Here is a 26,239-nt window from a genome sequence, read left to right on the forward strand (position 1 = left end):
CGCCACAGTCGAGGCGTGGACGAACGCCGCGGGGCCGCAGCAGGCGTTTGGAGACCGGAGGGAGGCCAGGAGGAACAGCGACGCGGAAAAGACCAGGAGGGAGAGGGAAGGAAGAAACAGACTAGCTGAAGGGCGGAGAAGCGCGCCCGGGAAAGGCGCGACAGATGAAGAGCGCGGCTGGTGGGTAGCTCGTTGAGGCGGAGACGCGGCGCGAGAGCGCGGAGAGAACGGAGAGCAGAGGAGCGAACCAGATGGAGAAAAAGACTGCGGAGAAGAACCGGAAGGAGAGGATGCGGGGGAAGGCCACGCACGGGAACTTGAGAACGGGGATCCTGCGTTTCGAGCAGATCCAGCGCCTGCCGCTCCCGCGGGAGGCGACAGGCGCGAAGGCCGGCGAGTCATGGGAGCAGAAAAGTGCCAAGGATGCGCTCCGCAGTTTTCGTTTCTCCAGCGGAAAGAGGGGGCCCAAGGCTGGGGCGGGAACGGAGAGAGACGGAGAGACGGAGAGACACCGGGGGGAGAGGAGAGACACCGGGGGGAGACGGACAGACACCGGGGGGAGGACAAAAAAAGGGGAAAACAGAGCGGCGTGGCGAGAAACTGAAAAAAGTCGAGTCTCGGCGAGGAGTCGGCACCGACACTTGTTCTGAAGCCAGTCTCTCCTGTCGCCCTCTACTACCTCTACGCTCCGATTCGTTGTTGTAGTGGCGTTTTTCTGCGTCAAGTAAAAGGACGCAGTTCAGGTGCTCCGATTTCCCGTCGAGTCGTGACCGTCGGAAGCGACTCTTGGTACGGATTGGCGCGAGCGTAGGAGAGAGACAGCAGGGATCCTCGAAAAAAAAAAACGGATCTTTACGCGCTGGCACTGCCGGGCCGCGCGTTCTCTCGCGAGCAACTGTCGAGGGAGCGTCGGGACGCGCGGGTCCGCGGCGGCGGCGCGAACGGCCGGCGGGGGGCCGTTGTCTGGGAAGTTTACCCCCCGACGCTTTCTCTTAGGAAGAGGTTTGAGAGGCGACACTCACAGTTTTGGAGGATGGCGAGCTTCCTGCCTCGCCTTTTGAAGAGCGAAAATGCAAATGGAAGCCTCTCCAGGTTGTCTGGACATGGAAGGGTTTCCGAACAGCCTCTCTCCTCGAGTTGAAAACGCAGCGCCGCGAGAGCGGCCAGGCTGGCAGAGACTGTGCCCCGTCGGACGGGGCCCGGTCCCAGTGCAGATGAGAAACAAAACTTCGCGTTTTTGAAGTCTGGGAAATAAAAGGTCGGTGTCCACGAGTGGGAAAGGAGCTTCGCGAGTTTCGACTCTGTACGGTGGGCAATCTCCGGCCCAAGGCCGATCTGGAAACCGGGAGCGGCTCTCCAACGGCGGTTCTGGATCTGTGTTTGTCCGGGGCAACTGCTGGAAACGAGGACAGAAATCGTTGTGCACATGCAAGGACGAGAGAGACGCCAGCACTTCAAAGCGCGCGTGGTGTCGCTGGAAAGGCGAGGAGGCCTGTCGGGGAGCAAACCGTTTCGGCGGGCCAAGGCTCGGGCGCCCGTGCAGCGACAGTAGACAGTCGGGCAGAATCCTCCTCTGCATTTTCTTGCTGACGCAAGTTGGTCGTGTCTGCGCCCAAACTCTGGCAACCTGTCAGCAAGGCATCCTTCCTTACAAGCCAGGACAGCCGCAAACGCGTTTCCCGCAGGGCACCGCGGCATGGAGAAACTAGGCCAGATGGCGGATCCCTTGCGAAAACGACAGTGTTCGCGACGCACTCTCGGGTATCCGTGAGAGGCGTCTCTCCGTGGCTGCACACTCAGCGAAGAGCGCTACGGAGGGTAGACTAGGCTACGAGAGGCCGGGTCACGGAAGAAGGCATTGCTAAGGAGGCACAGAGCAGGCAAGCATTTTAGCGTCGTGACGGCGTGTCACAGTCCGGCGCAACACGTGTTTGATTGGCGTTTAGCCGCGAATATACAGCCATCCAAGATATGTTATCTCTCGCGGGTTCGATCGCGTGTCCCGTTATGTTCTATAGATCTCAGGGGTGAAAAACAGAAGCGTTCTCGTTCCGAGGAAACGGAATACGACTCCATTTTTTGAGGAGATACAGACAACCAAGTTCTGTATGATGGCTGTCATCCCACTGGACGGCTGAAACGAGCTCCCAGTGCAAACGTTCTCTCACAGCACTCGCGTTCGAGCCCAAGCGAGGCGTCACAAAAGGAACCGAATGAGAAGGCCGTTCACGAAGAGGCAGATCCCGGAGTGCGAAACTTGCAGACGCTGTGTCTTCCGATCTGAAGATAGACGTGCGTGCTGCCGACTGCAGCAAGGAACGGAGCCGACCGCAACAGTTGTCGCGGAACAGGCCTTTTAGGAAACGTGGCGTCTGACGCGGGGCCGCGCGCGTTCAAAAAATGGTGGAGAACTCACGAGGACTGTTCTTCCCTTAAGAATCAGGCAGTAGTCTGCCTGCGCTAACGCGCACGGGGCGTTACAGACGCTTGCTTTTCGACCAGAAACGCACTTTAGCGGCTCGTCCCACGACCGTTTTGTGGCTGTCCAGCCCTACCCACGGCGTGACAATCGCTCGCAATCCCTAGCAATGACAAAGTCTGCTCCCACGCAACAACACGCCTACCGTAGGCAGTCTTCGCCCTGCGTCTCTCAGACTTCGAAGTCAGTGCAGAATGGGGAAAAAGCGGTTGTGGATGCCACTAGCAGTCGGTAGGTGTCTTGTCTGTAGGCGTATTGTTTGCCTCTGGCTCTGGGTCTTGCGGCTTTGATTCACGTTCACCTTCGCAGCAGGGGTGGTAGACCGACTGTTTCGAATCGGCACGGCACTGAGCAAGTGACGCACTGCATCGACCGCCTCTGAATCCGACATCTTCCCGTATGTCGGGGGCGGCGATTCCACATGAATTCGACGCACGCAAGCGGAGAGAGGAGACATGCATCTCGGAACTTTCTGTGTCCAAAGGTGCGGTAGTTCGGAAGTGTGGAAACCGAACCCTCTCTAGCACGGCGAGCACGCAGATCAAAACGGCGAAAAGCCTTGCGTCTGCCAGTGGATGTTGCTGAGCGAAAGCCACCAGGCCAACCCTACGTTTTAATGGACTAGGTCGCGACAAGTGTCTATCCTCCAATACAATCATTCTATATAAATACAAATATACATTATATATATGTTTGTACGGAGAGAGAAACATAGGATATATCTGTTTGCTTGGCATGCGAGTTCACACTGTCGGTACTGACGCACGTGCCCATCTTTTTGATCTTTTTAATGTGTGTTGCAATCCAAGGTGTGCAAGCGGCGCTCGACAGCAGTCGCTGGCGGATGCTTTCCGCTGGTCGTTTTCTGTACTTCAAGGTGCAATTGAAAAAGCCCAAGGTCTTAGACAAATGTGCGGCATTTTTTTTGTCCTCCGGTTAACCTGGAACGGGAGAACTGACACGCGCCTAGCGGCACGCATCCCAGATGCCGGCGACGTTCGCTTCCACAGCTGGATCCGCGGTACAATACACGCAGATAATCACAAAGCCGCGTTCGTAACAAAAAATATCCCCATGCTTGGACAAGTGACACATGTGTTACGGGCGAAAAAAAAGCCCGAGGATGCGTTCGACATCTCTCGCTTGTTCTTTGTCACAGGTAACAGATTTACCTCGTGTGTGAAACCTGCATGCACAGATGTATGGCTGCCGTTTTTTGCCAGACATAAAACCAGGCAGCAACGAAAAAAGCCGCGAGCGGAGCACCCCCAAAACTGCGCGAATCTGCACACATGATAGAGTGCGAAGGCCCGATCACACGTGCAGACACGCCAGCGAGGACCACGAGGCGCAAAGGGCTCAACACCAGACAGAAGAATTCACGTGGCACTATAAAAAACGATCAATAGGGGCAGTTCCACGCAGCGTCGATTGTTTACCACAAAATTGAAGACAGCTGTGTGTGTCGCCCTATTCGCACAAGGGAAACGAAAGACGCAATACGAGGAAGGGCTTCGCGGCGTTTTTCTCTGAACATGTTTGCCACTCTCCAAAGCTTATTCGAGCGCGGACGGTCAGAGCCCTCTTCGCGCACTGATCGAAGGCCCCCACACAACGCGCAGCGCCGCTCGAACGCCGCGTATCAACGGACGCGGGAATCCTGGTCCAGTGCATCTTATCAGATACAAGCTCGAACTCTGTACAAGAACGCCTGACTCTACCACGTTTCGCACTCAAAATACTGATGCACTGGAAAGGTGAAAACACAGGTACGCATATGCAGAAACAGAACGCCGCGCGGTGGCCAGAGAGGCGAGAAATGCGTGAATTCGCGCCGCCGAATATCGACTCGCACTCACGAGACCGAGACGCATTTGCCAGCGGAAAGATCGATCAGCGTCAGTGGCCAGTCACGCACGCGCACGCGCCGCTCTTCGCTTTTTTCACGGCTGTATGGACACCCGAAGCGAAGACACTCTCTGCGGAAACGGCCGTTTTGTTTCGCCAGGCCGCGAACCCTCCCCCCCGCATGCACGTGAGTCGTGTCGACCAGACTCTCCGCTCTCTCGACAAAATCGCCGTGGTCCACCTTTCGCCCCTCCTCCTGTCGCCGTTCTTTTCCCTCGTGACGAGAGATGGGACAGCGCAACCTCGCCCCGAGAGACGAGGACCTCACGCCGTCAACCGACAAAGCCGTGAAATGCAGATTCCGCCGGCGAAAGCCGCAGCGCAAGCCGGCCTCCCTGTGTGTTGTCTCTGGCCGCTGAGCTCCCCTCGGAGTTACTCTTCCCTCTCGAGGCGCCTCGGGGCGTTGATTCCCTGTCCTTTCCTGGCCTCGAACGCTGGCTGCTCGCGTTCGAAAGCCGAGACTGGAACCGAGCTGTCTCTCGCGTCCTTCCTCGCCTCGCACGCGACCTCCGTGGCCCTCACTGAGAGGCGACAGCCGTCTCGCGGTCGCTCGGCTGCCGGGTGGAAGACCACGGGTCGTGCTTCTCTTCGCCGCCCGACCCTTCCCCCCCCGGATCCTGTGTCTTGTCTCCATCAAGCCCCGCGCCATGGATGTAAACGAGCGGCTGGCCCTCGCCAGACCGCTGACTCACGAGGCGCAGAGGAACGGGAAGCGAGCGACGGGAGGCGGGCGGCGCGTGATCTCCACGCGGACGGTCTCCCGCGAACCAGGAACACTCCGAGGACGATCGACACCGCTTCTTACAGGTCGTGAAAGGGGCCCTCCGGCTGCGTGTGTAGAAAGGCACGACGCACCGGCGAATGCAAAACACCAGAACCAGAAGGCAACCCATGGCACACATGCCCAGCAAAAAGTACACGTACGAGGGAAGCCGCTGCAGATCGTCGACTGCGGAAATCTCGTAGGGACCAATATACACTCGGCGAATCGCAGGATACACTGCACCCTTCTGCTTCGCCTTCTTGGGGTCTGCGCAGAAAACAGACGGAGAAGAAGGAAGGCGTCGCCCTGTGAACGGCCGAGAAGAAACGCGCGACCGCTGAAGTGACGGCACGAAACCCGGTCGACTGGCGCGGTGTTGGCTGGGTGTGAAACTTCCGTCAAACCGGAAGCCGCGGGTAAGAAGATTCATCCACTCAAGGACGGTCGGCATTAGCATCTGCCAAGAACACGTGAAGATAAAATCCAACCCCCGTCCACGCTCTACGCGGACTCTTCCCACCCTCCTGACAAGTGATGACGAGTCGCGCATGCACAGAGAGCCGAGGCCAAGTTCAGGGAGGGGCTGAGACACAGAGCGTAACGGAGACGGAGAGACAGACACCCCGCATCCTATGTGGAATTTACTTACACAACAATGTGTAGGGATATACGGAAGGCGGAAAAAAGGAGACGACAGTCACGATGCACACACTCCGGAGACAAGAACAGGGCGGAGGCACCCGAGAGCGGTGCGAACCGTTCGGATGCCAAGGCGTGTTTGACTGCGAAGAGCGAGAGCCCCAGTCGACGCCACGCCGTTGCTCGCCACCCCTCTCTTTCTCTCTAGCCTAGCTCCGACCGACCTTGGGTTTCACATATCGACTTGCAGGTAAAGGGTTCTAACCCCAGCAGTTGTAACGGTGTCGCGCTTGAAGAGATGCTTTCTATCCGTGTGTGTTAACGGCCGGCGCCAAATGTCCACTCCGTTCGTTGGACGGCCTGTTTCTCAGTTTTTTCGCCTTTCTCCGTCTCGCTGCTTTCGCCTTACTTGGGACTGTCCGATCTTGCCGCCGCTGCGTGTGTGTGAAGAGAATCGTCCCCTCGGCGGACACGGCCGCGTGGTGCAATTCTTCTTTGCCCAAGACGTGGGCGACGAATCCGTGTTCATGCCCTGCGAACAAGCACTTGTCTGCACTACAGGATCCTTTGGAGGCCCGCTTGCTGCCTGACCCGCTGACGATGTACGTGCTTTTTGCTTCCGGATCCTGAAAAGGAGAAAAGGCAGAAACGCAGAGCGACATCGACGGTCCGCAGAGAGAGAGGAGACGAGACGACACGACACGCCAAGGAAGGAGAATCGCCGCGGAAGAAGACCACGGGGAGTGGACAGCACGCGAGTTTCGGTTCTCTGTTCTCAGGCGGGGGTCACGTACCTCGAAGAAGGCCAGCAAGTGCTCGTGTCCAGAGAGATATGTGTCGACTTTGTACTTTGCGATGAGTTCTAGCAGCCGCGTTTTGAAAGTCGACACACCTTGTCGACTCAGCCCGTCGCTAACCACCGGGTGGTGGCCTGCAATGAAGATCCAGTCTGCCTCTTGCGACGCTGCGGAAAACCACGGAAACAAACAGCCAGCTGAAAATGCACGCCTCTTCTTGGCGTAGTGCGTGCGTCCTCGAAAACGCCGCTCCGCTCAGGGACGACTCGCGCGGTTGCACAGGAGAACGCGAAAAACAGCCACACGAGCGCTCTGCGCAAAAGGTTCCAAAACACATGTGCCCGCAGAACGAAACAGACGGCAACGGGGAAAACGACACCCTGGTCGGGGGCAGTGTACAGGCAGCGGCCCAGGGAAACAGCAGCGACGCACCTTTCTCGCGCAGCAGCGGTTTCTCGACCCTTCACGAAGCAAAAACAGACCTATTGTGTGCATTATCTGCCAAAAACGCCTTTTGTAGACGAGAAAACGTCTACATATATGGAGATACACAACGAGTGTGTTGGGGTACCTGCTTTGAGTGTATTTTCGAGAAAATCGAGTTGCCTGAAGTACACCTCGTCGCGAGGAAATTTGTACGGGACAGAGGTCGACGTGGATCCTTCTTCTAAGAGAAACACCATCGAATCGATGTAGACTGTCACTACAGTCACATCTGTCTTGTCGTCTCCCTGCACAAACACACGACACCCAGTCGAGAGTCAGCTGCAACGACAACAGTGTACACGCATCTGATTCTTCCACATCCAGGAGGTTGTACACAGGCCCCCGTATACGAAATCGGGTTTACCAATGCCGGTGAAAATAACTGCGCCTGTCTATATTTATTTACATGTGGATGTGTGTAGGGTACTGTGTGCAGGTCTGTAGCGCAAACGTGATTGGCAACTGCATCAGTGGACACGCAATGGCAGGACAAACAGAGGAAAAACGAGTTGACCTCGGTCGCCCGTGTCTCGATTTACTGTGTGTTCCAAAACACCAGACGTTCCCTAGGAAGTTCGACATGCAAAGGAGTGCACGCAATCGACGTATAAAAACTAAGCGCAAGAACGTGGGCAGAACCCGCATATATCTCCCGCGATCTAGACACAGCGGGATCTGGAGCGACGCCCGATAACAAACGGTGTTTAACCAAATGCATTTGAAACGAACAGTAGAGATCCAGAGCGCCGCTGTAGGCCTCTTGTCGGGCGTCGAGGGAGCGTACCGAAGAGTGGAGAGAAATGTCTGAGATCGAAGAACCCGTGACGAAGGGGTTGCTGAGGTGTCTCGGCACGTTGCGGAACACATGGCGGGTGAAGTACCAGAAGTTTGGAAAGCGCCATCGCGGGCCATCGATTCCGCGCATGCGTGCTGGATGAAAGCGACAGGAGTCAGGAGATGCGAACCTTTTCCACCGGAGATATCGCGGAAAAGAAACGCGCGGCAGCCACCGGGCCTCGCCGGCTCCACCGGAGTGGTCTTGTCACGAGATGCGCGAGGCCCGAAAGGCGAGGACTCGCGGGCAGTGAGAGGCCGCCGCTACCCTTTCCAGGGAAGCCAGAAAACGAGGAAAAGCGGCAAACCACACACTCCACTGAGGCGCCTGACTCTCTCTTTCGCCCTCCTTTGGCCTCTGCTTCCTGTGCCAGGACGAGCTGAGGGCCCCCACGCCCCCGTTAAATACGCGCGCCGTCTCTCGTGGGTTTTCCGTGCTCGCCTCCCTGCGTTTGCCCTCGTGTGCTTCGATCTCTGAGCCGTCCTACCTGTCTGATTGAACACGAAGCGGAACTTTTGGGGGACGTATTGTGCCCACGGGAGAATCGCCTGCGTCGCGCTCGCTCCCTCCAGCGGAGCCTTCGCATCTCCGGTCTTCGCTTCCGGCACAGCACTCCTCGCGTGCGCGGCTTCGAGGCGCATGCAGCGATCAATCTGGGCGTAAGGGTCGAGGTGATAGTCGTGGTTGCCAAGCACCGGGAAGAACGCAACCTAGAGCGGAGTCAGGTCGGAGACACGGAGACGCGTCGCCAATGGAGAGAAAGAAGACAGCAGATTTGGACACACGCTCGGCGAGCGGTGGCCGGAGAAGCCCAGAAACGGCAGATGCACGCCAGACGCCACACAGCCAACAAGCCAGAGAAGAGACGCCGGGAGACGGCTCATCGAGATGCTGCGAGGGAACCCACCGAAATTTGGCCCACAGACAGATCGCTCCCTTTGTTTGCGCGCAGCTGGCCGTCGACACAAAGTGTTGACGGAACGCAGAGAAGCATGCAAAGAGGTGTTCTTCCGTGTGTTCAGGAGTTCGGCGCCCTCGGGGTACGGAGGGTCAATGCCGTGCACGCATCGAGGCGACCAGGTGAGTACCTGGCGCACGCAGACCCGCTGCAGGTGTCTGTTCCTTCCTACTTTTTCAAGGGACGGAGCGCCGAATGGAACTTCGAAGACCTCTTCCCACAACGGATCATACGCGGAGACCACTCCATGAGGATAGACGTTGTCCCCAAGCAAATTCACAAATTTCATGTCCAGGGCGAGGCTGAGCGCCGCCAAAGTTTGGGCGCACTGCAGGACACGTCAGACACACAGAGGGTTCCACGGTCAGCGCGACTCCCTTTCTCAAGTCTTTTCGCGAATCTGAGGAGATATCTCTATCTCTGTCAACGGCTCGGCGTCTGGCAACATTCCACGCCATCGCATATCCTTAATCTGAGAGGCGCCGCGATACCGATTCTCGCCGACGGCCTGACTCATTAAACGACGAAGGCCTGTGGAGAGAAGGCTCCTCCTGGGAGGACACCCGAAAAACGCGGAACGACGCAGAAAAACGAGAACGCGCGGCGCTTGCGTCGCTGAGCCTGTCTTCCGCCTTTCGAGCAGCCGGGGCCGTCCCGCTGTCTATTTTTCTTTCCTCAGATGTGTTTTCACAGAAAAGCTGCGTACCTTCGCTTGATCTCTGTTTGCCTCCCCTATATCTCCAATCGACGCAAATGCGACGCCGTTTGGCGCTTCAAAGCTCCTAGAGAGAGCCTCCTCTTTGTCCGCGCAGCAGTAGGCCCGCGGGGCGAAGGCGGCAGTCTCCGCATCTGTCTTGCCGTCGAGCGCCCCCGTCTCGGCGTCATTTCCTCCAGTTAAAATCGACGGGAGCAAGAACTCCCCATCGCGAGTTGAGTGCGAAGAGGCAGAAGCCGCCGCGGCAGGCGCGCGCTGGCAGGCACAGCTCGCCGAGTCCCTACCAGAGAGGAACAGCGTCGGCGGAGCTGCGACCACGGACGAACTCTTGCCAGTGGTGTTTGAGTTCAGGGGAGGCAGGAGCGAGCGAAAGGCGGAGACGGGAGACACAGAAGCGAGCAGCAAAAGAGCGAGGAGCAGTCTGATAGTAGAGGTGAAAGGAACCAAGAGGCGCGGGCCTCCGGGACTCGCGCGCGCGTCACACATTTTCTCGAGAAATCCACCTTTTCGGGCCCCGCAAGTGTCTAGACGCTCTGAGGATCGAGGCTCCCCAATTGTTCCCGCCGACATGAGAAACAAGACGCACGTGTCTACCAGAAAACAAATCCTGCCGCCCACGAGCAGCGGAGGGGCATCGTTCGAAAGAACCCGCTGGGTCTCCCGCCAGAGGAAACGGTACACGGCTCAGAATGGTACAGTGGAGAACAGACCAACAGAGCCTCTAGAATAACTGCGGAAACGGTCTGGTTCCCATTCCTACAACTGGCATCTAAGCCATTCGACAGCCCCCGTTAAAACGGCCGTGGAACGTCCACCTGCGCTCGGCCGACTCGCGTAAGGGAAGTGCTGGGTAGTGAGGAGACCAACGCATGGGAACTGCAAATAATCCACAAATTCTGCCACGCTTCCCATGTCTGTCGCGGGCGGATCGCAAGCATCCACGCGCAAACAAATTCAAAAGAACGAACGGCGCTGAAGCTGTGCCGCGGCCCACCTCGAAGGGCGCAATCCGCAACGCCGCCTGAGAAAGGCCAGGTCAAAACAACGCCGCGACAAAGGGTGGGGAAACAATGATGGAATAGCCTTTGGAAAGCGTTTCAGGGCCCTGACGGAAACAGTAACACGGGGCATGCACTAGTGTACAGAAATGGAAGACGAACGACGTTACCCCGCGTTCCGGTTGACACATTACACGCGCTGCTTGTGTCTCGTCGGCGCGGAACGCAGGTGGGGAACGGGCTACAGGGGACAGGATGAATCCGGAAGATAAGTCATCAAGCAACCTAAGGATCAGGCGGCTCTTGCGATGCCGCAGGAAGGTCAACAAGTCGGATATGAGAACAGAAAGTGCTGCCTCAAGAATTGAATTGCCCAAAACAAAAGAGACGCCGTCAAGGGAGAGCGCGGAACTCCCATTTCCCGCCCGACGACGAACCGACAGATGATCACTCCCAGTACGATCGTACTGGCCCCACCAGCGTCTGAGTAGTCGATTTTTTCCCCGCTGTTGAAAAACGAGTGATAACAGTATTCCATGTGTATTAGGCCTAAAACATATCCGATGTGGAATAACCTTAATGTCTGAGGATATTGAAACCCAGCACGTTTAGCTGTCTTAAGCATTCCGGTTTATCGGAGAGCGTGGCAGGCGTTGCCACCGCATGAATCGCGGCATCCCACGGGTCCCGCGTAGTCAATAGAGATCTCGATGGTAGCCTTTAAGAAATTGACTGGAATACACAAAATTTAGCAGAGAGCGCTAACGCGCTAGGCAAGAAGCCTGAATCGTCCAATATTGTTGTGCTGCTTTTCCCCCTCTCGAGATCGCGGGGAGGTGGTCGTCCGCCGAGCGGCAATCCGCGTGAGGTTGGCCACGCGTTTTGAGTCATCTTCGTTTCCTACCCCTCTCTGTCCTGCCAGCTTCTCATCCCAGTGTGTCTGAGGTGCTCGAAAGGAACGACACTCTTCCCCTCCCTTTCCAGCTGTAGCGAAACATGACCGTGAAGCGCAGCCCTGAAGGCGGTCCTGCACAGAATCCGACGCTGGTTTAGGTTCCCATGAGAGGATTCTCCACTGATGCCCGCGTGGTCCAGAATCAGGCAAGGGAGAATTTGCTTCAGCCTAAGGAGGCGTCACATCATGGCTTCGGAAACGGTTCTCCAGCTGGCTTCCAAACGGCCAGCTCCCTGGGGCTCCCGACACCGTACACCCTGTACGGCAGAAAGGAGCAAACACCATCGCTTGGGGTCCCCCGTGTTCCAGTTCCATAAAGCGGCCTTACTCAGGACCTTTCCGCACTTTACGTATGAAGGAACTTTGAGCACGAGTTATGAGAAGTGTTGCTGCAGTATCGAAGCGCAGGTGCTGTATGCACCGTCGGACGAAATCTGAGGCATTGTTCTTCACGGGGTCCTAGCAACGAGTAAACGTCGATGTTCGTGCTGGGAAAGAGAGGGTAGGGTGTGTAACCTCGGTCTCAATCATTTTGGTTGTTGCAGCGGTCGTCGCCCGCGGACCATATGCACAGACACGGCAACGGTACTATCAAGCGGTGGACGTTTTTCCTGAGGCTAATAATACAGAGTTGAGCTGTTTAAACATCACGGTGTTACAGTCGTACCGACGACCATGGACATTCCTGCTTTGGGCCATGCCAGGTAATCCTGGGCGTTGCCTCGTGGACGGGAACCACGGGAGCGTTGATGACTTACTGTCGACTGCAACAGTTGCCCATCACAAATTGTCCGAATCAAAGTCATCTCTTCAGTACGATTCGCAAATAGGCAAGCGACGAAGAAAGTTGAGCGTGTCCCGTGTCGTTATGCACGTGACAAGTGGCGCAGCGGACCAGCGTGGCGGCGAGCATTCATGACGGTTTCATGTTTTTCTAGGTTCCGGGTTTTAAAGAGTTCACCCAGTGTCAGGTTCAAGCACACCGTTTTCTGAGTTTCTAGCGTGCTTTTCCCCCCGATGTCCTCTACCAAATGAGTGTGGAATCTCAGTTGCGTGTGCTGGTTCGGTGAAATGCCAGACTGCGGGTTTGTGTAGAACAGGCAGGCCCCGGCCTCGCTCGTTTCTGAAGTTGTCAAAAGTCTCTACTCCCTGTCTCGCCCTCACTTCAGCTGAGACGACGCTGCAGTGGAGAGCTGCAATCTGAAACAGCAGCACTACAACAACGAGTTCACCAGGAGGCGAGTCCCAGTCATCACGCACGGCGTCGACTACTGAAGGTGGCATTTGCTCTCAAGCCGAGAAGAAAAAACCGCGACAGCACGATCTTTCTCGCCAGACGGGGCAATATTTCCTTGAGTCAGTAACGGAAGGCCACCGCAGTGTGCAACGGTAAATCAGTAGCAAGCAAGGGCTTTGGCATCAAGGACTGCTGAGGGGAGAAAATAACCTCTCACCATTTTACGGGGCTTTTTGCACCTTGGGAAAGCAAGAACTCATCTAAGGCTGAGTGTAATGAGGCACGAAGTCAGTGCCTGCGGCTCCACACCATTTCTTGGTGCGTGCCGACAGAAGCTTGTTCGTATCGCTTATTAGAAACGGATAAGAGCAGCAAGCCAGATGATCACTGGTTATTCCAGGGACTGATTGCAGAAGAGTGCTACCTTACGCGCCTTTAAAGCTTTTTTCAGGAATGGAAAGACTGTGGTGAGGCGGTAGCAAAGGGGTATCGTGCGGAACAAACGTCGTGAGAATCTTACGAGGCTACCACGGGCAGCAACAGTTTCAGGTCCCGCAACGGAGGGAAATCACTACCCCTTATGCAAACTCGAAGCACTCACGATCTAACAGCAGATGCGAAGCCGCCTCCCGGCAACTCAAAGATAGCCTGTTTTCAGCGCCTATGATAGGCCACATTATGCCCGTGTAGCCCCATATGGGGATGGGCTAGTGTTCGGCCCCAGTGCTAGTTTTCCAAGTGGGGCATGCAGGAAAGCAGAAACAGGCGGCTCACTGCGAAATCTCTTACAGGGACCGATCACTCTGTCTCTACTATAAGATCGAAAGGCGCAAAGCCGTGAAAAATGACCCTCAGGGCCCGCCGAGTCTCGTCTTTTGCTGAGATTGGCAATTTCTTGGAAACAGAAGGGGATTCGTTTTTCTGTACCTCAAAATTTTTTGCTGCAAATGGTTAGTTCAGACGAGGCACCCCTGAGTTTCTGAAGCATCACTATTGCTTTGCGTAAGCATTCCTGCCTCCTCTCGATTTCACAATCTCTCCTCACGATAAGGATTGTAGGCCTTCGCCTTGGACTTGGCAGCTACGATGGAAGAGCTGAAAGTAATATAACTGCAGCAGTCACAAAGGCCCAGCAAACGAGCCTCTGTTTAAGGCCCTTGTCAGAGGCTTATAAGATTGAGACATAGATCAAGAGTGGATGTGGTACGAAATCACGGAACTCCAAATCATGTGAACAATGGCAACGGAGCAGCCGCGCCGATCGCCCTCGAAGCGGATAGCTGATCCTGACCCTGGCAATCCATTCCGAGTTCTTACAGATGATGAGGTGGGTGCATGTAACTTTTCTTGTGTGAAGGGGGGTTACGGCGTCGTCCTAGAAGAAGAGGTTTTGCCGTCGCTTTGCCAGCGTCGATTGTGTGCGGCAGTGAAAAGTAAGTTTGATGTTGAAGTCGGTCGTGCACACCCGTTGCCGTTTTCGAAAGGAATTGCTGGCAGAAACACTGCCAAGAGAGGTCAGTGTGAGAGGCTGAAATGGTGTTTAGTTCTGTGTTTCGGTTACCTTTATCTGGAAGCGCGTGTCCATTCACCCCGGCATCCGGTATACGCTAGCGCCACCCCCCTCTCCGTGTGCGGCCGATGTGTACGGTCAGATTTTCGCTACTCGGGAAAAAAAGAAACTTGAAAAAGAAGAGGTATGTTCCGTTGGGTTAACGCCGTCGTAGCCACATAAAACGGCAAAAGTACACGTGCTCCTGATGGTGGAGAGAGTAGAGTGGAATGGGACACACATACGGGGCCCCTCTATAAACTTCAAGACCTGGTGTTCGACAAATCATGTGCCAGTGAAGAACACAAAGAGCTGTGCAAGGTTTCTCTTTTCAGAGGAGAGAAAACATATATCACCGCGTCTTTTCACACAGAGAGGAAGTGACAATCTCTGTGGCTGTCGACCGTCGAGCGACCGAACACGACAGGACTCTGTTTTGCCGGATGCAACTTCTGCAGACAAAACGAGCCATCCAGTTGCTCCCTTTGTGGAAGCGGTCAACTGCAACAACAAGATGTCGTAGTATTCGGAGGCTAAGCGATCTGGAAGATACCGGCGTCCCTCATTTTGAGGACAGTCAGGACGTCTCGAGGAGTGCGGCAGCCAGTGCCGGGGATCCGGCACATCAACAGCAGGTCGACAAGGGAAGCTGGGCAACCCGAAATTCCCTCGCTCGAGAAGAAGCTCCATCTGAAAACAGTCAGAGTTCAGAGCCAGAAGGTGGAAGTTATGTTGACACTTACGACGGAGGAACGAATGGCGAGAAAGATACGCTGTTGGTTGAGGCGTGGGCCGACGGGTGTGGAGATCCCCGTGAGAACGAAGGTAGGAAGGAGCCAGAATCAGCAGAAAACAGTCACCACTCAACCAAAGAATCAAGGCTTGTCACGATTGACGAAAATCCAGAGCCGATGGCAGCCGATTCTGAAAGCGAGATGCGGTAAGGCGGGTTGCAGTGCCGATGGCCAGGCGCAGTAGCCGCCACGACTCGGACACGAGGCTGAATCTCACCACACTGACACCGTTGACTGCTACCGCCGACCTTCAAGCCTCTCTACACTCCTGAAGGAAAGACGCTCTCTCTTAGCAAGCAAACTGAGTCACTACCCTGTACAAGTCATAACTCGCACTGACTTGTTAGAGTACCACTCCTCTGTGTGCACAGCTGCGCCACGCCGGATCCGTTGCCGCAATGCGTTGTTGGCCTACCAGAAAACAGTTGCACAGCCTCATCTCGACAATCTCATGGGTAACGGCCCGTTTGTTCTGGCAAAAAGGCATTCCAAGTAGGCATCAAGGTAGACCTGCACTGTGCCAACTTCTTGCCCAAGGTCCATGTGATAGTGTGTTCGGCGATGTTTCTCGAGGGCTCTCTCTCACATGCAGGCTACACGGCCGCCAAGCCCGGAGAGCGCCAGGTCCGACAGTAGCAGGCCAGCGTGCCTTCTCGGCAGCAAACGGGCGTTGTAAACAAGGTCCCAGCAGGCGTGTGAAAAGCAGAAGTAGACAGCCAGAGGTACTACGTGACAAGGAAAGCGCCCACGCGTGTGTAGAGAAGAAGCGAGAAATATTTCTGGTGCAGATGGCGGTTGAAACACGGAAAGCAGGTGAGTAAAAGGGGTATAGTTGGAATCGCGGATGGCGGTAGGACGCAGAAGTGATTGGCTTTCCGCCCTCAGACGGCGCCTCTATTGTGTCAAGATCGAGAGGTTAGAGAGCTCTCAAATACTGCCTGGAACCCGGTGGTCCAATCAACGATTTCGCTGGCCTCTCCAACGGTGCCCCTCGAGCAAGACGATGCTTCCGCGATTGCGCTCCTACATTAGATTCAGTCCAGAAACGACAGCAAGTGTCCCTGTGGACTTGCCCTGGCTCCTTCTCTGTACCAGAGATTCTGAAGTTGCATGGTAAAGCGGCGCGGAAGGAAGAAGCCCTTCGACTTGCAGATCAACAGCTGACAAAGGAAATGCAGAAGTTCGACGAGTTTCTACGGGCCACAGACCAGCGAGCACATATGGCGATGAAGGTTAGTGCAGTCAACTGAACTCTTGTTTCCGTGTTCAGTCCCTCATTTTCCCGAACACGCCAATCACTCTGACGTACGGACCAGCAGCTTCTTCGGTTGGGAATGCGCCACTGCGGCGTGAGTCCAAGTTCGCGCTACAGTCGGCGCGACAACGAAAGATTAACCTGCATTCCTGCCACGATATCAATTCGCGTATTTACGAAGCAACCCGAGGACCTCTCTGCAAAGGTTCAGATACTTTTTTTCCGTTTGCCCATGTCCTGGTTACTCAAACCCCACGAAGGAGGCAGACGAAGTGGGGCGCATCAAGATGGAAAAGCAGCAAACCATCAAAGAGCTTCATGAGCGCCTCAGTGCCTGCAACGCAAGAATAAGCAAATACGAAGAAATCGTGCAGGAAGGAAAGATGTATAAGAGCTTTTTGGACAAGCTGTCTCCGCCAGTGAGTTGACTTCTCTGCACTTTCAGATGGGAAATCATAGGCGCGAACGCGCTTTGAATATCCAGGTTCGAGGACACATTCCGAAAGGCAGTTACAGATTGAGGTGGTCAACAATTAAGTGACTGAAGTTTTTGGAGAGCTCGCCGCTGGCGAACGAGTTTAGATACAAGCTGACGCTGTGTTTTGTTCGTCGAGCATGCCGCCGCGACTGAGAAACGTGATTGTGATAAAAGGAAACTGCGTGGACGAGGTGGACGGAGCCTTCGAAATATGGTAGTTGCAGGAGCACCTGTTCACCTGTGTATGAATGGCCGGGTTATCTGCCTACACGATTCCTTATGGATGTACCATAGATATTAAACAACGATTTGCACGCTGTGTGGTTCGCATGTGGGTGAAAAAGTGAGAGCCGCTGCGGTTCACAAGAATTGGAAATGCATAAAGTCAACAGTAATTCCGCCGCCGCGTCACAACCTCCTCCAGGGAGACCATGATAAGCGTGCGTTTCACTTCTGCTAGTAGATTCTCTGTTGTCGCTGTACCGGTTGGAAAGGAGTGTCGCAGAAACGATGGACTTTGGGGTGACGTGTGTGCAGGCCTGGCTGGAGGAACAGGAGAAAAAAAGGAAAGAACGCATCGCGACGAAGAGAAAAGAGTGGGCGGAGAAGCAACTGAGGCTGCAGCAGGAGAGAGTACAAAAGGACATGAAAGATATCGATTCTGAGACATTCGAAAAGATCTGTGAGCTGGAGGAGAAGAAACGAAAAACAGGCAAGCCTTTCGATGAAGGTAAATCTCTGTCCTTCCTACATGTAAAGGATCATAGCGGCTGCAGGGATCGTAAAGCTGCGCAGTGGTGAAGAAAGGCGTTTTTCGAGCAAACGCACAAGTTAATCAAACCAAAGGAAGGCTTGCACAAATAGATGTGAAATGATAAGACCGCCTGCGTACCTAGCAAGGGTCCATTCTACGGGCGGGGGAGTCATGTCAGAATTGTGGACAGCGTGGGCGCCGAGTGCTGCAGCAAGGCATGAGCTCGAAGAGAAGGCCGAAAAAAGGAAGAAACAGCTACGACGGCGGATGCAAACATTGGCGGATTTCGAAAACGCCTATACAGGTGAGCGCTACGAAACTCAGTCGCAAAACGAAGCATTGCCGAAGCAGCGGAGTGAGTACAGCGTGCACTCCGCGTGCCACACGCGTATCATGGATGTTCGGGAAAAGCCTGGTATTTTATCCTTTCTGATTTTGGCGAGGCTTTCTGTAGTTGTCCTGAGAGGGATTGCTACTTGCGCAGTCGGCCGGAAGCATACAGCACTTTGAAACAAATCCAAGCATCTGATCCGTGATACCAGAAAACTGAGTCCCAGTGTCAAAGTAAATTAAGACGCTGTCTCTGACCCTTTCGTTGGGACTCCCCAGACGGCGAGGACGATGACGAGGAGCTGCCAATGTACTTCACGGAGCCTGAACAGCTTCTGGAGTTGTTCCGTCAACTTGAAGAACAGAACCTGTTTCTAATTCAGAATGCTCAAGAGAACGAAGCCGTAAGCAGTGAAGCACAGTTGGGGCAAGGCGAATGCATTGGGCAACCGACCGCCGAGTAAGTACGTGCGGAAAGCCACACGTGATAGCCACTGGCAGCACTGTTTGGGGCCCGGGGCTCTCGAAAGCTGAAACGTGCCTCCTGTCTCGTGGGGTAGCGGGCGAGGGTGCGTGTTGACCTCAGCGCATCGTGAAGGCACTGAAGACCTGGTCGTTTGCTGGTGAACATGCCAAAAGTATCGGTGATTGTGTGTACGAAGCCAGATTCGTGTACATAGCAAGCTTTTCCGGTGAGACGCATTGTCGCAAGCTTGCCGCCGCTCGGATTGATCCAGTAGGAACTCCACAGGAACGGCTCGCTTTTTTTTGGTTGTGTCGGCGATTAAGGAGTCAGACCGTCGTCCTCCCTTAGGTTGGCTGTGTTGGCCCGTATAGGCTTTAGAAGACGTTATCGGGAAGTTTGAGGAGACAAAACAGCAAATGGACAAACGAACCGAGGCCCTTGACTCACTAATCAGGCAGCTGCAAGAGCAAGTCAAGACACAACAGCAAATATGCGGCAAACTGCAAAGTGGGCGGTGAGGGCGGGAACAAGACATCTTCTTGCGGCAGGTCCTCAAACGGTGTGCAGGTCTGGGCCTTCATCAACCGACCGTGTCGGTCAGTGTGCTCCCCTCCGCTGTGTGCAGCGACACTTCAGAAGAAGAAGAGTGAACGAGAAGAGAAGATGATTTTCCAGCAACTCACAAATAAGATCGGAGAGGTCCATGCAATATGTGGCTATGAAGGTAACGTTAGCTTTCGGTGTGTCATTTGCTTGTTTGGTGCTGGCGCGTAGTGGATGACTGGGGTGCCCAGGCGCTGTATTCAAAAGGGACACAAGAATGAGTTAACTGGACAGGGCTGTTCGTATGACAAGTGAGAAGGTCAGTCGCCTCGTAGAGATGAGGCACGCGACGCCAGAACCTTCCTTCGTCACCCTTTGAGCAACAACTCGCTGTTAACTCATAGAAAGATGTAACAAAAGCAGGCGCTGTGCCGTCCTCGGATCAGTTTGTATCCGTTGCTTCTAGAGCGTAGAATGCTTAAAGTGTTTCATCCGATCGGCGAAGCATAGTTGCTTGGGGATATCTTTCCGTCGGAGAAGAACGGTAAATGTTATTCAAGTAAACTCCTTTGCCCGCGCAACAGCAACGAAAAACCCATAACCTGCTAAACTTAGAGGCGCATGGATGAACCGGTCATTAGCCAGTTGCGGCATGTACAGTAAGCGCGCAGCCACGATAGTGATCTCCGTTTGCGGGTTTACGAGTTCCGAACTCCACGATCTCGATCATGCACGCCCAGGAACCCTCTTCGGTGAGGACAAGAGTGTCAGGACATGCCGAGGTCCACCTGCAATTTCCCCTGAAAACTATCCCAGCATCATTATAAGATCATGTCTACAAGCACCTGTAAAGAATACAGCGCACCAGACAGTTGCGCAACAGCAGACGCGACGGCCTCGGATCGCATTTGGTGTTACTTCTCAGGCGACGCTGCCAATGATGCTATTCGCAAACTCGAACAGATCGAAACGAAGATGGAAGAGTACCTAGCAATCTTGGATAGATATGAAGGTTCGACTATGCGTGTCCGCCTAGTGCCGCGTTCCAGCTGGCGGCAAAGCAAAGAGATTACAACAGATTGCGCCTGTTCGCACCGAAGCCTGAGAAGCTGTGGCAGACCAGCAGCTGAGCTAGGCACAAAAGCGACGGTCGAGTCACGCATGTCACACTATTTCTTTGTCATGGACAACGCTCAGAATGTGGCCTTTGATGACGACTGAAGGTTAGTAAAATGCGTTTGCGTGTGGGATTGCGCTGGACAGCTGAGAATCCCGAACTCATTGCCAGATTGGAGCGTACAAAAGAAAAGGAACGCAGGGAGCGCGTGCGACAAGAGAAACTTGACGAGCAATCCCAGAAGAACGATGAACGCCTGCAGGTGATGCTCTGCACCGTTCCTTGCCACCATCCAGGCCGTTCGAGCCTCTTTGGCACTACACGCAGCCATCGACAGCTCACAGCTTCGCTGAGTGCAGCTTGGCCACGCCCAAATCGCTAGGGCACCTCTGCAGTTTCGGGCTACACGCTGTCTCTAGAGCCAAAGCCTGAAAGAGGTCCCCGTGACTTCCGAGGCAAACGAATTCCAGTGGGGATATGCAAGGCTAGCTCATTTTGGACTGGCATGTTGCCTTTAAAGAGATAAGCGACTCACTTCTTCATAAACCAAGGTATGTGCTCGGTGCTGTCTCCTCATCAGGCTTCCTTGAAGCGGTCACAGGAGCCCACACAGCAACGACTAGGAAAGCAGATCATGTTTAGATCTGCGCCAGTGCGTCATCAGCAGGAGGTACGTCCAGCGCTGACTCACCCCTTGAGGTCTCGAAGCCGGTCTCCCTCTCTCGCTATGAACAGTTCCTTCGGAAGAAGACAAAAAAGAAACAAGGGATTTCCGAATGTATAGGGCCACGCGGGAATCTTCCGTCGGGACAAGAACCTTTGCGCGCGCCGCTGTATCCCCATGACCTGGGAAAAGCACACTGCGAAAGTTTCCTCACTCTGTGGTAAACATATTTAGTGCTACCACCTCTCTTACGACTCCCTCATACGGGTGGCCGTGGGACTGCATGCATCCCGGGACTGTCGATCTTCTTAGAAGCGTTATTACTCCGGCACGCTACGCCATCCTCCTTTTCCATTTGGTGCCATTCTGGAATTCGCAGACATCCCAGGCAACTGCTGATGATTCACAGGCAGAGCTGGAATACCGACTATTCTTCTGCTAGGTTATACTACTCAGCAGGTATTCACATGAGGCATTCAAAAAACCGACAATGTGGTCCCGATTCTAAAAGTGTTAAAAGAATCCTTTACGAGAAGATTTGCAGGGTTCCGAGGTTAAAATTCGAAGGTAGGAGAGTCTGGGTGGGTTTATCGGCAAGTCTGTCTCTTGGATGACCAAGACGCCTGCGAACCGTTTGCTTCCATGAGGTATGTCGCCTCACGTGGGGGAGTACCCGTTTGTGATGATCATGTGGTGGATTTGAGAGCAGGCTTTTTTGCTGAGCCGCTGTTTTAGTGAAACCGTCTGTCGTCAGTCTTCATGTTGACATCACAATCGTGTATGGTTCTGGTGCTGGCACCACCAATCCCAGCAACAAGTCACTCTACCAGTTCAAATGTACTACGTCTATGAAAGGGGGAGATTGGAGACGCACCGGCAGCCCCTCTACAGCCTCAGATTCAGCTGCCGAAAGAAAAGGCAGAATCACTCAGAGCAAGGAATCAGTGATACAAGCACAACAAACGGTTCCACGGTGATGAGAGAAACTACGATGCCGGTCACGCAGAAACGACTGAAAGTAGATGGCAACACTGCAGACCACAATCGGCCTTCCCACTCGATGAGGTGTACGTGGATTCCTCGCGATGGGAGTTGTTTCAGACTGAGTGCTTCATGCTCTAATATTGCTAGCTTTCATGCCTCAGGGTGACCGGATGTCGTATTAGGTTGGAAAGAAGTGTGAGTCTAAATACGCGAAGCCGGGGCTTAGGAGTTACCCCGTAGCATGAAAAGCAGATAATGCTGCAATTTCGATCTACGGCAAGTGAAAGACAGACGGTCCAACAGTGCCTGCACGCATCAGTTTGGTTCTACGACCATCGCCGTTGCCGCCACCCCTATTCGAGTTGTGACACAGGCCGGGACCTCAGCATCATGCATCTACCCAAAACCGCTGTTGCAGCCCATTCCAACGGCTCAGAAGCCGGCCCGTAAAGCAACTTCACCTGAACACGGGTCCTTCATCATTCACACGAAGACAACGCGGCACCGGAATAGAGGAAAAGCATTTGTTCTCCAGATTCCCGTGGTCACTTCAACGCCAGCAACACATTAGTATGCTCTACGCTAGATCGCGAGGACGACGGCAGTCTTTGACGCCGGCAACTACAGCTCGGCTCCGATTGCTGAGCCAGCAACCAAACGAATAAGGAGATAATTATAATTCTGATTCCTTCGCTCGGCTGCATCTCCAGCAAGTAGACGAAACCTTCGTCATCAGGTGACCGACTTACAGCTCCGCAGTGCCCCGCTGGTTAGTTTGCTCTACGTTTTTGAGGCGGCTCCGGAGGCTGTTCCGGCTGTAAACAGGGATCAGCGGGATACATGTACGGTGGACACGTAGACGGCTGTGGATTCTTTTCCATCTCCTCAGACTGGGCGGGAAGATCATGTTCCTCCTTCTGAGGTCGGTTATCGGCCCCGGACTCTTCCGTAGTCGAACTGCCACTTTTTTTGCCGTCCTGCATTTTGCTTTCGTGCTCTGGTTCCGTCACACTTGTTGGAGAAAATCCAGCAGGCCCTGTTTGCTGCTCGTCCCTCACTAACGAGCCGTTTAACGTCGTCAACGGGGCGTTTCCGGCACCTAAAGGCTTCGTCGTCGCTCTGTTGATTCCTCGACTGCAACGGTCCGTGGCCTTACCGCCGTAATCCGCAGGCCGAGGGGCCGCCTGCTCATACGGATATTTCGTACTACTGTTACCCGTTTTTTTGGGCCACACCCTACTTGACGAACTCAGCTGGTTCCGGTGTAACTTCACGCCAAGCACCCGAGTGGATGTTAGTGAGAGGGAAAACCGGCTGTTAGGTGCCGTATGGATGAGGTGCTGCTGTTCAAAAACCAAAGGAATAAAACGCCGGCCAACAACAGCTGCTGCCGATGTCCACAACGAGCTCGGAACAATCATGTCGGTGCTCGACGCCAGAGACTGCGGTCAGCCACGTGACCGATTACCTCGCCGCACGGAAGCAGAAGGTCCGACTGGACGTGAAACATATCTCAGAGAACCACACTTCACGTGCAGGATAAATTCAAAACAAAAAATGCCGGCAAACAATATGGCTAGCGATTTTGCAGTGCTCCTCCGCGCAGTTAGCGCAGCCTCGGACACCGCGCATGAGAGCATGCTGCTTGAGCACTGGAATGTTCAGCGGTGTGGTTCTTAGCTTTCTTTGCAGTGAATGTGCAGGCCCTTGCTTTCTGTGGCGAAGCAGCTAGATTTCCTAGGGATGGGGTTCCCTGCACACTCCAGAGGCATTGCTAACACTGGAACTCATGTGTAGAGGTTAGCTGCCTGATATTCTAAACGCTGCTGAAGGACACACATTAAAGCGTTTCGCCTCCTCCACGACAGAAACCCGTCTCTGCACACTGGCAAGCTGTTGGTATGATGAAGTCCGTATATGACCTTCTTCAACATCAATAGCTCATAAAGTCGTTGCAGACTCCCCAAGTGCCGCATTCGCGGCATGTAAATGCCAGGAGGACAACGTTAAGCGATTGAAACGCTTCATCTGGCATACCGCATGCATCCCATGTAGACGGTCCCACTTACAGATTTGAGTCTCAGGATAGTGACAACAGTGGAAAGAGTTACGAAAGGATATTAGGGTCTTTGTCCATCAGCTCCTTCGTAAGCTGCTCGTAGTTAAGTACTCCATCCTCTACTAAGACGTCCTGGGCCTGAGTGCAGCGGCGATCACAGACGGGACTTGAGGAGGGATGTATCGATAAAACTTCTATTCCAAGGATATTTTCACGCGCTTGCTGAAGCTACCGCGCATGCTCCACACGAAACCGACAGTGGAAAGTGTAAAACGACTCCAACACCACATGTTCTAGTTGAGACCCTGACTGGGCTATTGGGCGTTCGATACTTCTTGCAATGGTTTGACAGAATGCCTACCTTCTGAGCCCATTCGATGAACTCGTCTGCCTCTTCATCGGACAAACGTTCTCCCAGCTGCTGTAGAATGTAACGGAGCTCCAGTAAAGTGATGGTGCCTGTTGCGTCTCTGTCGAATTCCCTGAAAGACTCGAGAACTTTTTCTTCCTTCATCGGATCTTGAAAATGAGGAGACTCACAGATCCTCAAAAACTCCGTGAAGCTGAACTGCCCTTCTCCCTTCTTCTCATCATAGGTTTGAATTAACTGCCGTATTGCCTCCTCTGAAGGGTTCTGCCCTACAGAACGAAAAATTTTCCCGAAATCTCTGCAAGGCACAGTACGACACGAGTCCCTGCAACCCCATCTGATTTTACGGCCACAGGCGAAAACAAGCGTGAGACATGTTGTGAACTGAGAGCTCCTCGACAATCTTACAGTCAGATACAAAGGAACTGCAGGTTGTCCCGGGTAAAACTACTATTTTCGGTAACTTAAGGAAATACGCAAGATGCATTCCGATTGGTAACTCAGGTTAGTCACCTCATCTCAGTTGCATCACATCCAATATTAATAGCTGAGGTTCCGTTCACATGAATCCTTACAGCGTTTCTCCTCGGTCACAACAGTGGCTGACCTGCTCGTGACCCTACCATTGTGCTGGTTTCTCTGGAGGCTCTCCGAAACGGAACAAAAAAAATGTCCACTCTCATGGAGTGTCGTCCCTAATCGATAGACATCAACTGGTGCCGCGTTGGTGATGAATAAGGGTGGACCCATGCTCGTGGACTCGATGTTAACGTTTGGATTCACGCGGTGAATTCTACGCACGAGAAGCTGATCTTCCCATCCTGATCCTTGTCAAACATGGTGAAGGCCGTTCTGAATGTATTGACCTGAGTCTCGGTCAATTGATACAAAACCCCGTCTACTTCTGTCATGGTGTCGAGGCTTCAACACGGCTCCTTGCCACGCTGGTGAAGTGCCCTGAAACGTTGTAGCCCTTTCCGTTTCGGTCACGTGAGCTGTGGAATACAAGAACGTGATCAGGATGAAAAGAGAGTAAACAAGGTCACCGCTCACCGCAATATCCCCATCCCGACAAACATCTACTAGAGGGGAGCGTTTCCATATTAATGAGGCTTCCGCCCTACGAGAAACGTGTTGCTTGGAACTAACTTCGCCGAAAAGGGATGATCATAGAATTCTGTGACCTCTGCTGCTCCTGACCGTTCTGTTGTCGAGAAAGGGTGTACGAGCAGTCTAAACGTGGCGTCTTGCGACTGGCCATGAAATGTTTTCCTCGAGATCACTGGCTAGGAAACCTAGACAAAAGTACAACAGTGGCGCCTTGCCTCTTGGACGTCTCCCTGCTCCTTACCGTCTGAAGGTGCAATAGCTAATACCTCGTGGTTTTTCTGGTCGGAGCAGTATCACATACGAGATAGACAATTCATTTTTTTGCCGACGAGTCCCAGCTGAAGAAACGCTCCTCCGGTACCAGCCCCAGCTGCAGAGATGCATTGCCTTTCCAGTTCTAGTCTCCTCGGAAAAAAGCAGTAGGTCTTTTTCCCCCTAAAGAAGAGGACTGTAGATGTTCCAACATTCTTCATTTGTAGTTGTCGAACTGTCCCTTGGGACGTAACTGCGACTTGCATGCAATCGCTTTTCAATGATGACGGGCTCAGGTACAGTCCGCTCGACCAACGCTGCATGTCCACTTGTTGTTTGAAAGCGTTGTCCGGAAGCAACACATGTTTTTATTTACCGGATCCAAGTTCTAATTGTGCTTTTCATGACCATCATGTTAAGTGCATTAAGCTTAGCGATATCCAGCGTACATGTGAAAAACCAACACGTATACAATCTGTACGAATATGATACACATTTTTCCGGGGCACCAAACACAAGTGATAGCCAACGCGCTTCATGGTTCATAGTGCATTTGATATTACCCCATCGTGTCTAGCCCAGAGAGTTTGCCGTCCAGGAAGCCACCTGTAAGAGTGGGAGCTTCTCGATGCCAGTTTTCACAATACCAGGGAGAGAATCGAATTGTCAAGAGGTGTGCTACGATATTGAGAAGATGCCACAAGGCGCGTAATGAGGAGAGGGACTCTGTCAGAATCGGAAAGG

At 53.8% G+C, this 26,239-nt stretch overlaps 4 protein-coding genes across 4 annotated transcripts; 2 read left to right on the forward strand and 2 right to left on the reverse strand.

Moving 5' to 3' along the window:
- Window positions 1–4,905: 4,905 nt before the first annotated feature.
- On the reverse strand, window positions 4,906–10,066 carry NCLIV_006570 (putative serine/threonine protein phosphatase; the record flags this gene model as incomplete). Its single annotated transcript, XM_003880167.1, has 8 exons — window positions 4,906–5,417; window positions 6,199–6,415; window positions 6,584–6,753; window positions 7,158–7,317; window positions 7,857–8,002; window positions 8,395–8,617; window positions 9,038–9,193; window positions 9,572–10,066. 8 exons carry the CDS (start codon window positions 10,064–10,066, stop codon window positions 4,906–4,908), a joined length of 2,079 nt encoding a protein of 692 aa, XP_003880216.1.
- Window positions 10,067–14,762: 4,696 nt separating this feature from the next.
- On the forward strand, window positions 14,763–15,263 carry NCLIV_006580 (conserved hypothetical protein; the record flags this gene model as incomplete). The annotated part of the gene is made up of 1 exon (XM_003880168.1): window positions 14,763–15,263. The coding sequence occupies one exon, from the start codon at window positions 14,763–14,765 to the stop codon at window positions 15,261–15,263; it is 501 nt and encodes a 166-aa protein (XP_003880217.1).
- Window positions 15,264–15,901: 638 nt separating this feature from the next.
- On the forward strand, window positions 15,902–20,160 carry NCLIV_006590 (coiled-coil domain-containing protein 38,related; the record flags this gene model as incomplete). The annotated part of the gene is made up of 8 exons (XM_003880169.1): window positions 15,902–15,926; window positions 16,209–16,345; window positions 16,629–16,787; window positions 17,384–17,576; window positions 18,210–18,334; window positions 18,768–18,903; window positions 19,022–19,120; window positions 19,865–20,160. 8 exons carry the CDS (start codon window positions 15,902–15,904, stop codon window positions 20,158–20,160), a joined length of 1,170 nt encoding a protein of 389 aa, XP_003880218.1.
- Window positions 20,161–23,811: 3,651 nt separating this feature from the next.
- On the reverse strand, window positions 23,812–24,277 carry NCLIV_006595 (uncharacterized protein; the record flags this gene model as incomplete). Its single annotated transcript, XM_003880170.1, has 2 exons — window positions 23,812–23,901; window positions 24,125–24,277. The coding sequence occupies 2 exons, from the start codon at window positions 24,275–24,277 to the stop codon at window positions 23,812–23,814; spliced, it is 243 nt and encodes an 80-aa protein (XP_003880219.1).
- Between the last annotated feature and the right edge of the window lie 1,962 nt (window positions 24,278–26,239).

This window comes from Neospora caninum, chromosome II, assembly GCF_000208865.1.
Source record: "Neospora caninum Liverpool complete genome, chromosome II".
NCBI lineage: Eukaryota > Apicomplexa > Conoidasida > Eucoccidiorida > Sarcocystidae > Neospora > Neospora caninum.